Source organism: Rhinoraja longicauda, chromosome 7, assembly GCF_053455715.1.
Source record: "Rhinoraja longicauda isolate Sanriku21f chromosome 7, sRhiLon1.1, whole genome shotgun sequence".
Lineage (NCBI taxonomy): Eukaryota > Metazoa > Chordata > Chondrichthyes > Rajiformes > Arhynchobatidae > Rhinoraja > Rhinoraja longicauda.
Genome location: NC_135959.1, coordinates 28,291,162 through 28,303,335, shown reverse-complemented (window position 1 = coordinate 28,303,335; position 12,174 = coordinate 28,291,162). Strand labels below are relative to the sequence as shown.

General features: G+C 39.6%; 1 protein-coding gene across 12 annotated transcripts in view; it reads left to right on the top strand.

Moving 5' to 3' along the window:
- The window catches only part of mycbp2 (MYC binding protein 2), a 200,926-nt gene that overhangs the window by 66,165 nt on the left and 122,587 nt on the right, over positions 1–12,174 (top strand). For all 12 annotated transcript variants that reach the window (XM_078402308.1, XM_078402313.1, XM_078402303.1 and 9 more), the window contains exons 12-15: positions 866–1,070; positions 6,238–6,402; positions 6,510–6,668; positions 10,541–10,745. In XM_078402308.1, the coding sequence (XP_078258434.1) occupies positions 866–1,070; positions 6,238–6,402; positions 6,510–6,668; positions 10,541–10,745 (734 nt within the window). The remainder of the gene's footprint in view (positions 1–865; positions 1,071–6,237; positions 6,403–6,509; positions 6,669–10,540; positions 10,746–12,174) is intronic.

Below are 12,174 nucleotides of genomic sequence, written 5' to 3'. Positions count from 1 at the left end.
TATTTATATCATAGGAAATTGTTCAAATTACCTTTTCTTTTATTGTTTGTTCTTGTACTCTTGTCTCTCCTTGTCTTATCTGCACCTCCCCTGAACCCTCGTGGTCCTGATAGAATTGTAATTTTGTTTTTATTCCTGTACTTTATTTGGCCCTGAACTAGTGCATCCATCATTTGTGTTTGTAACGATATTTGAGTCTGATCCCTTGAGTAGACAAACTGCCTATCTTATTTATAGATATGGCAGATATTCTAAGAAACACACCTAGCTGTTACAATGAAAGTTTTTGTAAGTTGCTTTGCAAATGCCCATATAAATGAATGGATGAGGGTTATTTGTACACTGCAGCCCATGATAGACGAATTAAAACTTGAGGAACCTGACGCTTGATTTGGTTCTAATTTGGGCCAAGAGTCAAATACTGTCAAATAATATCAGTCAAATACTGATATTAGAATAACTTAATTTGAAATTATTTATTTCTGGGAGATTGTTCATAAGTAGATAATATTTAAAGAGAATTTGCATGATGCACTCTTATGGTTGGTTGTAATTTGTGCAAGGAATACTGTCAAACTGATCTTTATAGTAAATGTGTGCTTTGTTTTAAAACCAAGGTCAGGTTATAACTTGGATGTGACCAATTTCAATATTTGGTTCATCAGTAATTCATGACAAAGGACCATTATAAATCCTATTCTACTTTTAGTAAGGATTTTTAAACTGTTTTACAATCGGTAAATATGTCTAAATGTATAGATTCACATCACAATTCACAGAATAATGCAATTCGGCTTGATAGAAATTTTTTGGAATGTCTAGATATATTTTTGAAGAAAGTATCATATTCTTTTTTTCATCCTAGATGTATTATACTGGCAAATATCAGAGCCTTGGCATCAAACAAGGAGGTCCTACTGCAGGAAAGTGGGTCGAATTACCCATCACAAAATCGCCAAAGATTGTACAATTCTCTGTGGGTCACGATGGGTCTCATGCCTTAATGGTGGCTGAAGATGGAAGTGTTTTTTTCACTGGGTTGGCTAGTAAAGGAGAGGATGGTGAATCAGGTACAGATGCAAACATGGGTATATGAAAAATATTTTCTTTATCAATTTTCTGATATGTAATAGCTATGCATTTATGAAGCCTAGATTCATTTCAGGATATTACTTCTTCTGACAGCAAGAAGTAGAAAATAATGGTTTAGGGAATGAATTTATTGGGAGCCTGATGTGTCAAATTTAAGGTTGCCCTCAGTGAATAGAATCAATCAATAGTCAATAGTCAATCAATAGTCGTTTATTTGTTACATACACATAAATGTGTAGTAAAATGAAACATTACCCGCAGTTGAACAATAAGACCAATAAGATTAATCAATAAAAATGCAATAACACATACAATCACAACTAACACCAAACAAAAAGAAACATCCATCACAGTGAGTCTCCTCCAGTCCCTCCTCACTGTGATGGAAGGCCAAAATGTCTTTTTCTCTTCCCTGCCGTCTTGTCCCGCGGTCAGGCTGTTGGAGTTGCCACGTCGGGGCAGTCGGGGCTCCCGATATTGAAGCCCCCGCTGGGCGGTGAAAGGTCAACGGCCTATTTCAGGCCGCGCCGGATGGTGAAAGGTCCGTGGCGGGCTGACCCAAGCCCCGCGATTCGGGGCGTGCGAACACGCTGCCTCTGCAGCTGCCGGAGCTCCCGATGTCGGCCCCCACCCAGGGGCCTGCGGGCTTCCGACGTCCACGCGGCCCGCGCCGGAGCCTCCGGAGACGAGTTGCAGCCGTTCCCGCAGCATTCGCAGGCAGCCAGCGCCGCAGGTGGTGAGTCCGGACCGCGGGCTCTGCGAACCAGAGCCCCAGGTGGTCCCAGGTGCATGGCCGGTGGTAGGCCGCAACGGGAACGGAGACACGACACAGAACAAAGGTCACGTCTCCGTTCTGGAAAGAGAATGTTACAGTTCCCGTTCCCTCCCTCCCACCCCCCCCAAAACATAACATACAACACTACATCATATTAAACTACAATTCAGACAAAAACAACCAAAACACAAAAGACAGACGGACTGCAGGCAAGCCGCAGCTGCGACGGCAGCGCTGGCTCCTTGATAATTGAATATTTGCAATTTTATGGCATTACAGGTGTAACAGTCTCCATGGTCTTGGGTTATCAAAGTTATTAAAGTTATTTCCCAACTATATCCCATTAGTGTAGTTTTCAGTTGAATAATCTGTTTAGTATTCTTGTCATAGCCAAAAGAATTAGATGTGACATGAGCAAATGTACTATTACAATGTGTTTAATATTTGTGAAGCATCACATGATGATGGTGGTTATGGATCCAGTGTTATCTTTGAAGAGAATTGGAGGAAGGCTGCTCTGATTCATCAATTTTTCATTAAAAAGTGATTAATGATTATTCACCCATGATTAATCATGATTATTCCATTAAAATTATTACATTTCTAATTTCTCTCTTCTCTAAAATTAGTTCTAAAATAGGATGGTATGAGAATTCCTTGTTTTGTAAGTAAATCTTTGGTAACTTTTCAGCCATTTTATCTAGTAAATCTAAGCAATTAGTTCAATGCGTTCAGAAAATTTCAAACAGCAAAATGTCGAACAACTGGCTTGTTTTTAGAAGGTGGACGTTTGGCACAACTTGTGAACGGAAACGATAGGAATTTATTGAAGTGCAAGCATTGTGCATGCATTCTTTTGCATTTCAAGAAGAAATCAACAGAAACACCTGGGTTTGTTATTGCATGTTAGATAGCTTTAGACAGAAGTCCGTTTGCAACTTTAGCCAAAAGTGACAACATCAAAAATGGCTGGAAAGCACAAGGGCTAAAAATCCCAAGTACGAGAGAGGAAATTTGTGATATGGTCATGAAGTTTTGACAAAAATCCAGGAAGAAATAAAGCGGGAATTGAAGGAAATACTGGAATCTGGGGACAGCTTTTCACTGATTTTAGATGAGTGGACCTCAAAGAGAAATCAATGCTGCATCTGCCTCAACATTGACAAGCTCTTTGGCGTCGCGATGATACAAATCAATGGTTCAATGCCTGCCGAGAAAGGACCGAAACTGATCATTAATAAACTTGAAGGCATCAGAAAAAGCTGGAGTAACTCAGCGGGTCAGGCAGCATCTCGGGAGAGAAGGAATGGGTGACGTTTCGGGTCGAGACACTTCTTCAGACTGATGTCAGGGGAGGGGGCGGGACAAAGAAAGGATGTAGTTGGAGACAGATAGACAGTGGAAGAAGGGGGAGGGGAAAGAGAGGGACAGAGGAGCTATCTAAAGTTGGAGAAATCAATGTTCATACCGCTGAGGTGTAAGCTGCCCAAGCAAAATATGAGGTGCTGTTCCTCCAATTTGCGGTGCGCCTCACTATGACAATGGAGACAAAGGTCAGAATGGGAGGGGGAGTTGAAGTGCTGAGCCACAGGGAGATCAGGTTGGTTAAAGCGGACTGAGTGAAGGTGTTGAGCGAAACGATCGCTGAGCCTGCGTTTGGTCTCGCCGATGTAGAGAAGTTGACATCTGGAATAAACTTGAAACTTTTGATGTTGTTTTGAAAACCACTGATGGAGCCAGTCTCATGAAGAAGCCTGATCAAAGGTCAGGCATTTTCCAGCAATTGTCATTCGCACGACATTGACATAATTGTGGGTGATGTGTTGTACGTGGCTGCTTAACCTGTTTGCTGATGTTGATGAAGTTGCGAATGAACAGGACGACATCTATGATGAAGAGAAGGATTGAGGTGTCTGAAGAGAACGAAGGTGACGATGACTCCATTGGTGAGTGGGTTGAAGATCAATCTGTGGATGCTGATGTTCAACCTGCAGACAATATTGCTGAATTGATTAGAAAAATACAAAGAATTGTCACTTTTTTTCTGCAAATCATCCATGAGAAATGACTTATTGCAAAATCTAGCCAAACGTGAAAAAGGAAATGAGATAGCGTCGATCCTTGACTGCAAAACACATTGTAATTCAATGCTGGCTATGCTGAGGCAATTTTTGGAATTGAAAGATATCATACCAACAGTGCCTCGTGAGCTTTCATCAAGCCATCTTTTCCCATCTGAAATTGAATTGCAGCTGGAATCTGAGTTAGCTGAAAGTTTTTAGATTTGATTGAAAAGAGTGTCCTCCCCCTTGGATGACGTGATTGCAACAAAGCTGACAAAATATATTTGATTTCATGTTGGAGTAGCAATTTGGTTATACTGGCAGAAAACTATACAAAGCAGTTCACACCAGGATTGAACAGAGAAGAAACCCAGGCATTTCAAGACTCCTCAGATATTTGGATGATCCAAAGGATTATGGCTTTGCCTGGAACTCTCGACTTGAGTTCCCACCAACAAATGATCTTGCCAAAATTGTGTGAGATGTTTGCGTATGGCCGTTCTCAAACAAACACAATTAATTATTTGATAACAATGGTGAAGAAAGTAATGATCAAGCTGAGCCCACAGCGAAGCAAAATAAATCAGAAGAGCTCGATGCTGTACTACCCACAAAGAATGTTAAGAAGCCGAAGCTAATGGAGTCATATTGAAAGCCACAAGACATTTTGAAGATATTGAAGCAAGAAATGGCTTTTCTGGAAATCACATCAAGATGCCCAAGCACACTTGGAAAAAAGCATTCTGAGCATGCATGACAATTCCTCCTAGCTCAGTTGAATCAAAAAGATGTTTTATTGCTGCTGGCCACTTTGTCACAAAATTGTGCACATCATTGAATGATGAGACCTTTGATACCTTATGTTTTTTGAAATCATACCTGATGACAGTCTCAACTAGGTTTGCGTTTGTGAAATAAAGATACATTAAGAAGGAATGAGTTTTAATTTGAAAATCATGAACATTTGATTTTTTTTTAAAAATCATGTTAATTGGGACAAAGTGATTAATGATTAATCACTTTTTCAAAATTGATCAATTAATCAGTTAATCAGAAAGCAGCCCTAAATTGGAGTACAGGAGGAAAAAAATTAGGAACATGCAGCAAGAGTGTAGAATGGGATCTAATTTAATTATTCCTTCTGTGAATGCAGACGCGTGTAGGAAGGAACTGCAGATGTTGGTTTACATTGAAGATAGACACAACATTCTGGAGTAACTCAGCGGGTCAGGCAGCATCTCTGGAGAAAAGGAATAGGTGACGTTTCAGGTCGAGACCCTTCAGACTCTGTTCTACAGACTTGGATTCTTCGGTGAATGCAGACTTGATGGGCTGAATGACATCTTTCGTCATAGTCAAAGTCACAGGGCAAAGAAACTGCCCGACCTCCCATTGGGTTCGCACTGACTATTAAGCATCCATTTGCACTAATCCTACATTATTTTCACCATATTCCCATCAACTCTTGCCCCTCGATCCCCATCTCCCACCCTCCTAGATACCCAGATTTTACCACTAATCTGCACACTAGGACAACATTACAGTGGCCAATTAACCTAACAACCTACACAGCTTTCAGAAGTGGGAAAAATCATAAGTACCCAAATTCTGCTCACACAGACTGAACTTAGATCACTGGAAACTGACGCTCCCCATTCAATTTGACAGAGCTTGAGAGGATCTGCAGAGAAGAATGGGAAAAATTACCCAAATACAGGTGTGCCAAGCTTGTAGCGTCATACCCAAGAAGACTTCAGGCTATAATTGCTGCCAAAGGTGCCTCAACAAAGTACTGTAAAGGGTCTGAATACTATGTAAATGTGATATTTCAGTTATTTCTTTTTAATTACTTTGCAAAAATTTTGAAACACCCGTTTTCGCTTTTTTATTATGGGGTGTTAGTATATTGATGATAAAAAAAAAAGAATTGAATCCATTTTAAAATAAGGCTGTAATGTAGCAAAATGTGGAAAAAGTGAAGGGGTCTGAATACTTTCTGAATGCACTGTATCTATAACATCTAACAGCCTATTCCTTCAATGCTCTTTGTGCCGAAAGATTGGATTACAATCTGGCAGATAGCCACGTGTCTAAGGGCAGAGCTTGCATCTGACAACAGTTGCATAAACAGATGGTACAACTATTCACTTTCATGCAATTGTTCTTCCAAGTGGAAGATTTGAGATGTAAGAATCTGAATCCATTATGGAATTCAGATACTTGGAATGTTGGCTTTCTCTGGAACTGTCTTCCTTTACAAAAAACAGTAACAATTATCATTTTATATTTTCATTTCCTCGATTGTAGCTAAAAGCAGACGCCAGCCAAAACCTTACAAACCAAAGAAAATGATAAAAATGGAAAGTAAAACAGCCGTCAATACAGCATGCAACAATGGAAGTAGTGGTATCACAACGAAGGAGGGAGAACTGTACATGTTTGGAAAAGATGCTGTTTACTGTGACAGTTCAGGTTAGTAATCTAAAAGCCATAAAGATTTTATATTATTCTTCAGCTTTTTCTTTAATCCTTGGATTAAGTATGTGTTTTTTAAATTCTTAATACAAATCTATAAATAGGTCTTGTGACTGAGTTAAAGGGGCATTATGTGAGTCAAGTAGCTTTGGGAAAAGCCCACGCCTGTGTATTAACAAAGAATGGAGAAGTTTGGACATTTGGTGTGAACAACAAGGGACAATGTGGCAGAGAAACTGGTGCACTTTGTCAAGGAGGGAAAGGTAAGGAACATCATTCAAGGCTACCTCATTGTTGGTAGTGATCCTCAATAGATCGTTAATTAAAATATGCAATGGTGTCCATTTGCAAGCCTTGAATCTTGACAGAAATAGTGTACATTTTATCTTGCAACTCGGTATCATTCAATGTGTAAACTAAAAATGGCAAAAATACAAAGAGAGAATTTTTGCTTTGATGGCAAGTTTAGTTAAATAGTCTTTGAATGGCTTTAAAATGGGAGAGAGTTTTGATTTTTATTAATATGATGATCACTTTGAAACTCCAGTTGTAATCTATCAATAGATCTGACTTTTGAATGCCTGTACTAAAGCAACTCTTTTGTTTTCACTGATTGTGATCCTTTCAAGGAACTTGCTCAATCAGGTCTGCTGCCATGCCATTCCCACAAATATACTGGAGGCCTTTCCAGCTTAATATTAAAAATGACCTTTAGAAATTATTTTTATAGGTTGGATGATTTTCCAAAATGTGCAGTGTTGAGAATTGGAGCCAGATCTTTCAGGAGTGTAGTTAGCAAAGACTTCAGCCACAGAGGGTGGTAGGAGTTTAGAGTTATCTTCATGTTGCAATGATGCTAGGTCAGTTTTATGCATGAGGTTAAGAGCTTTTTGTTAATAACTGTTGAGATAGGGTCAGAGTGATACAGTGTGGAAACACGCCCTTTGGTCCAACTTGCCCCAGCTACACTAGTCCCACCTGCCTGCGTTTGGTCCATATCCCTCCAAACTTGTCCGATCCATGTACCTGTCTAACTGTTTCTTAAACGTTGGGACAGTCCCAGCCTCAACTACCTCCTCTGGCAGCTTGTTCCATACACCCACCATCCTTTGTGTCAAAAAGTTACCCCTCAGATTCCTATTAAATCTTTTCCCCTTCACCTTGAACTTGTGTCCTCTGGTCCTCGATTCCCCTACTCTGGGCAGGAGGTTCTATGCATCTTCACGATTTATTCCTCTCATGATTTTATACACCTCTATAAGATCACCCCTCATCCTCTTGCGCTCCAAGGAATAGAGACCCAGCCTATTCAACCTCTCCCTATAGCTCAGATCCTCTAGTCCTGGCAACATCCTCGTAAATCTTTTCTGAACTCTTTCAAGCTTGACAATATCTTTCCTATAACATGGTACCCAGAACTGAACACAATACTCTAAATGTGGTCTCACCAATGTCTTATACAACTGCAATATGACCTCCCAACTTCTATACTCAATACCCTGATTGATGAAGGCCAATGTGCCAAAAGCTTTTTTGACCACCTTATCTACCGGCGACGCAATCTTCAAGGAACTATGCACCTGTGCTCCTCGATCCCTCTGTTCTATAACACTCTCCAGAGGCCCCCCTCTGTGTAGATCCTGCCCTTGTTAGACATCCCAAAATGCAACACCTCACATTTCTCTGTATTAAATTCCATCAACCATTCCTCATCCCACCTGGCCAATCAATCAAGATTCTGCTACAATCTTTCACAACCATCTTCACTATCTGCAAAACCACCCACTTTTGTATCATCAGCAAACTCGTTAATCTTGCCCTGTATGTTCTCATCCAAATCATTGATTTGAAGATAATGAAGAAAAGGCATTGATGAGGAATTAGAGATACATTCTGTTTATCAATGTAGTCTGAATTGTCTTATTTTTGGCTAGTTTGAATTAAAATATAATAGAGAAATGGAGGATATTTAAAGGTGAAATTTTGAGAGTACAGAGTCTTTATGTCCCTGTTCGGTGGAAAGGAAAGAATAATAATTTGAAAGAGCCATGGTTTTCCAGGGAAATTGGACACTTGGTTCGTAAAAAGAGGGAGATATACAATAAATATAAGCGGCAGGGAGTAAATGAGGTTCTTGAGGAATATAAAGAATGTAAAAGGAATCTTAAAAAGGAAATTAGAAAAGCGAAAAAAAGATATGAGGCTGCTTTGGCAAGTAATGTAAAAGTAAACCCCAAGGGGTTCTACAGATATGTCAATAGCAAAAGGATAGTGAGGGATAAAATTGGTCCATTAGAGAGTCAGAGTGGACAGCTATGTGCTGAGCCGGTAGAAATGGGGGAGATATTAAACAATTTCTTTTCTTCGGTATTTACCGAGGAGAAGGATATTGAATTATGTGAGGTAAGCGAAACAAGTAGAGTAGTGATGGAAATTAGGAGGATTAAAGAAGAGGAGGTACGGACACTTTTGAAGAATATAAAAGTGGATAAGTCTCCAGGTCCTGATAGGATATTCCCTAGGACATTGAGGGAAGTTAGTGCAGAAATAGCAGGGGCTATGACGGAAATATTTCAAACGTCATTAGAAACAGGGATGGTGCCGGAAGATTGGCGCATTGCGCATGTTGTGCCTTTGTTTAAAAAAGGTTCTAAAAGTAAACCTAGCAATTATAGACCTATTAGTTTGACGTCTGGTGGGAAAATTAATGGAAAAGATACTTAGGGACAATATATATAATTATTTGGATAATCAAGGCCTGATTAGAAACAGTCAACATGGATTTGTGCCTGGAAGGTCATGTTTGACTAATCTTCTTGAATTTTTTGAAGAGGTTACCAGGGAAATTGATAAGGGCAAGGCTGTGGATGTTGTCTATATGGACTTCAGTAAGGCATTTGACAAGGTTCCACATGGAAGGTTGATTAAGAAGGTTAAATCGTTGGGTATTAATAGTGAGGTTGCAAGATGGATTCAACAATGGCTGAATGGGAGATACCAGAGGGTAACAGTTGACAATTGTATGTCAGGTTGGAGGCCAGTGTCTAGTGGAGTGCCCCAAGGATCTGTGTTGGGTCCACTGTTGTTTGTCATTTACATTAATGATCTGGATGATGGTGTGGCAAATTGGATTAGTAAATATGCAGATGATACTAAGATAGGTGGAGTAGTTGATAGTGAGGTAGATTTTCAAAGTCTACAGAGAGACTTGGGCCTTTTGGAAGGGTGGGCTGAAAGATGGCAGATGGAGTTTAATGCTGATAAGTGTGAGGTGCTGCATTTTGGTAGGACAAATCAAAATAGGACGTACAGGGTAAATGGTAGGGAATTGAGGAATGCAGTGGAACAGAGGGATCTGGGAATAACTGTGCATTGTTCCCTGAAGGTGGAATCTCATGTGGATAGGGTGGTGAAGAAGGCGTTTGGTATGCTTGCCTTTATAAATCAGAGCATCGAGTATAGAAGTTGGGATGTAATGTTGAAATTGTACAGGGCATTGGTGAGGCCAAATCTGGAGTATGGTGTGCAGTTCTGGTCGCCAAATTATAGGAAGGATGTCGACAAAATGGAGAGGGTACAGAGGAGATTTACTAGAATGTTGCCTGGGTTTCAGCACTTAGGCTACAGAGAGAGGTTGAACAGGTTGGGTCTTTATTCTTTGGAGCGTAGAAGGTTGAGGGGGGACTTGATAGAGGTTTTTAAAATTTTGAGAGGGACGGAGAGAGTTGACGTGGGTAGGCTTTTCCCTTTGAGAGTGGGGAAGATTCCAACAAGGGGACATAGCTTCAGAATTGAGGGACAAAGGTTTAGGGGTAACATGAGGGGGAACTTCTTTACTCAGAGGGTTGTGGCTGTATGGAATGGGCTTCCGGTGGAAGTGGTGGAGGCTGGCTCGATTTTATTATTTAAGAGTAAATTGGATAGGTATATGGATAGGAGGGGATTGGAGGGTTATGGTCTGAGTGCAGGTAGATGAGACTAGGTCAGGGAGAATGGTCGGCGTGGACTGGTAGGGCCGGACAGGCCTGTTTCCATGCTGTAGTTGTTATATGTTATATGTTATATGTTAATGAATAATAATAGTGTATACTGTAATATATTGTCTGCAATGACCCTTAAATTTGCTTTTGAGAAGGTTTTAACGTGGAAAATATGGCCACAGCAATGGATGAAGATTTAGAGGAGGAGCTGGATGAAAAGGATGAGAAATCCATAATGTGCCCCCCTGGAATGCACAAATGGAAGTTAGATCAGTGCATGGTCTGCACTGTGTGTGGAGACTGCACAGGCTATGGAGCCAGTTGTGTCAGCAGTGGACGGCCAGACAGAGTCCCTGGAGGGTAGGTGCACGAACTGGTGTTGTTCATTATTGAGCTGAACAAAGAATGAGTAACCAAGCGACATATGGAGAACAAAAACAAAGTATTAAAATGTAAAATATCAAGAGAAAATAGTGGAAATACAAGGTCAGAAATAGTCTTTAGAGAGAGAAAGAGCTTGTTACATTTTGATTTCTCATCAAAACTATCATCCTGTGACTTTAATTATCTTTTGTGTGAAATAATAAAATTTGAAATATTAAATAATGTGAAATTTTATATGAAATTTACATTTTCTGCCATGATTGCTTTTTAAACTGTGTAAAATAATGTTTAATCCACTCTTTTAGATGCTCCTCTTGTAGCATCTGTGTTTATCCTGTGGCAATTTTTAAATATGTGTTATGGATGAGCATTCTCTCTCCCTCTATTTTCTTTCTTAATTCCATATATCTATTGAAGCCATATACCATATATCTATTGAAGCCTCCTCACATCTGTATCCTCCGATCACTTGCGAGGCTTTGTCCTACTGCCACCTATCTACCAACGTTCATCACCACAATCAGTTTGAAGAAGGGTTCCAGCCTAAAACTTTGCCTATCTGTGTTGTCCAACGCTGCTGCCTGACCTGCTGAGTTACTCCTGTGTGTCTTTTTTTTATGGATTAAGCTTGGTGTTTATCATCAAACAAAAATAGAGTGATCTCTGGGAAAGTTGTTGATATAGTCACTATATGTGTCTGGGATCCTTTTATCTCGGCACTTGAGCTTGTAATTGTAAATGTTACTTATCCAGATGTCATGTCAAAATAGATTTGTGGAGTTGTATTTTTAAATAAATAGTAAAGAAAGAATATAAGGAAATAGCCTAGAATTTTCTTTTCTTTTCTGTTCCACTTTTTCTGATTTGCTCATTATTAATCCCCTTTCACTTAGATTCCATGACAGACTTCAGTGCTTTGTTTCATTGTTAATGAAAATATTTTGTACTACAATTAATAATATAGCCTTCAAGTCACTCACTTATCAAATTTTATAACCGCCTGCTTCTCTATAGCTTGTGTAAAATTCTCAGTTTAGATCAATGTGTCAGTTTCCTGAGTCATAATTTTTTTTTAAGTCACCCCATGTATAAGAATATCCTTCCCCTTTGGGTGGGAAAGGTTAAACAATTGACATTGACTTACACACGTAGTCAAAACAGGCACTTCTATCTGCATTGCTCTATTTCTCCAGAAACCTTGCCAAACCCAGAATGAACAGCGATCCAATATACTCAACCAGTGTGCAGTCTTAATACTTGCCCACTCTTAATCACTAATCATGTCACTCAAAGTGAATTTACATCCTTTCAAGTGCAGGTAAATTTTTAACAATGTAAATGCCATAATGGCTGCTTTTTAAATTTTATTGGCATTTATAATTAACTCTATTTTTCAACTTTTATA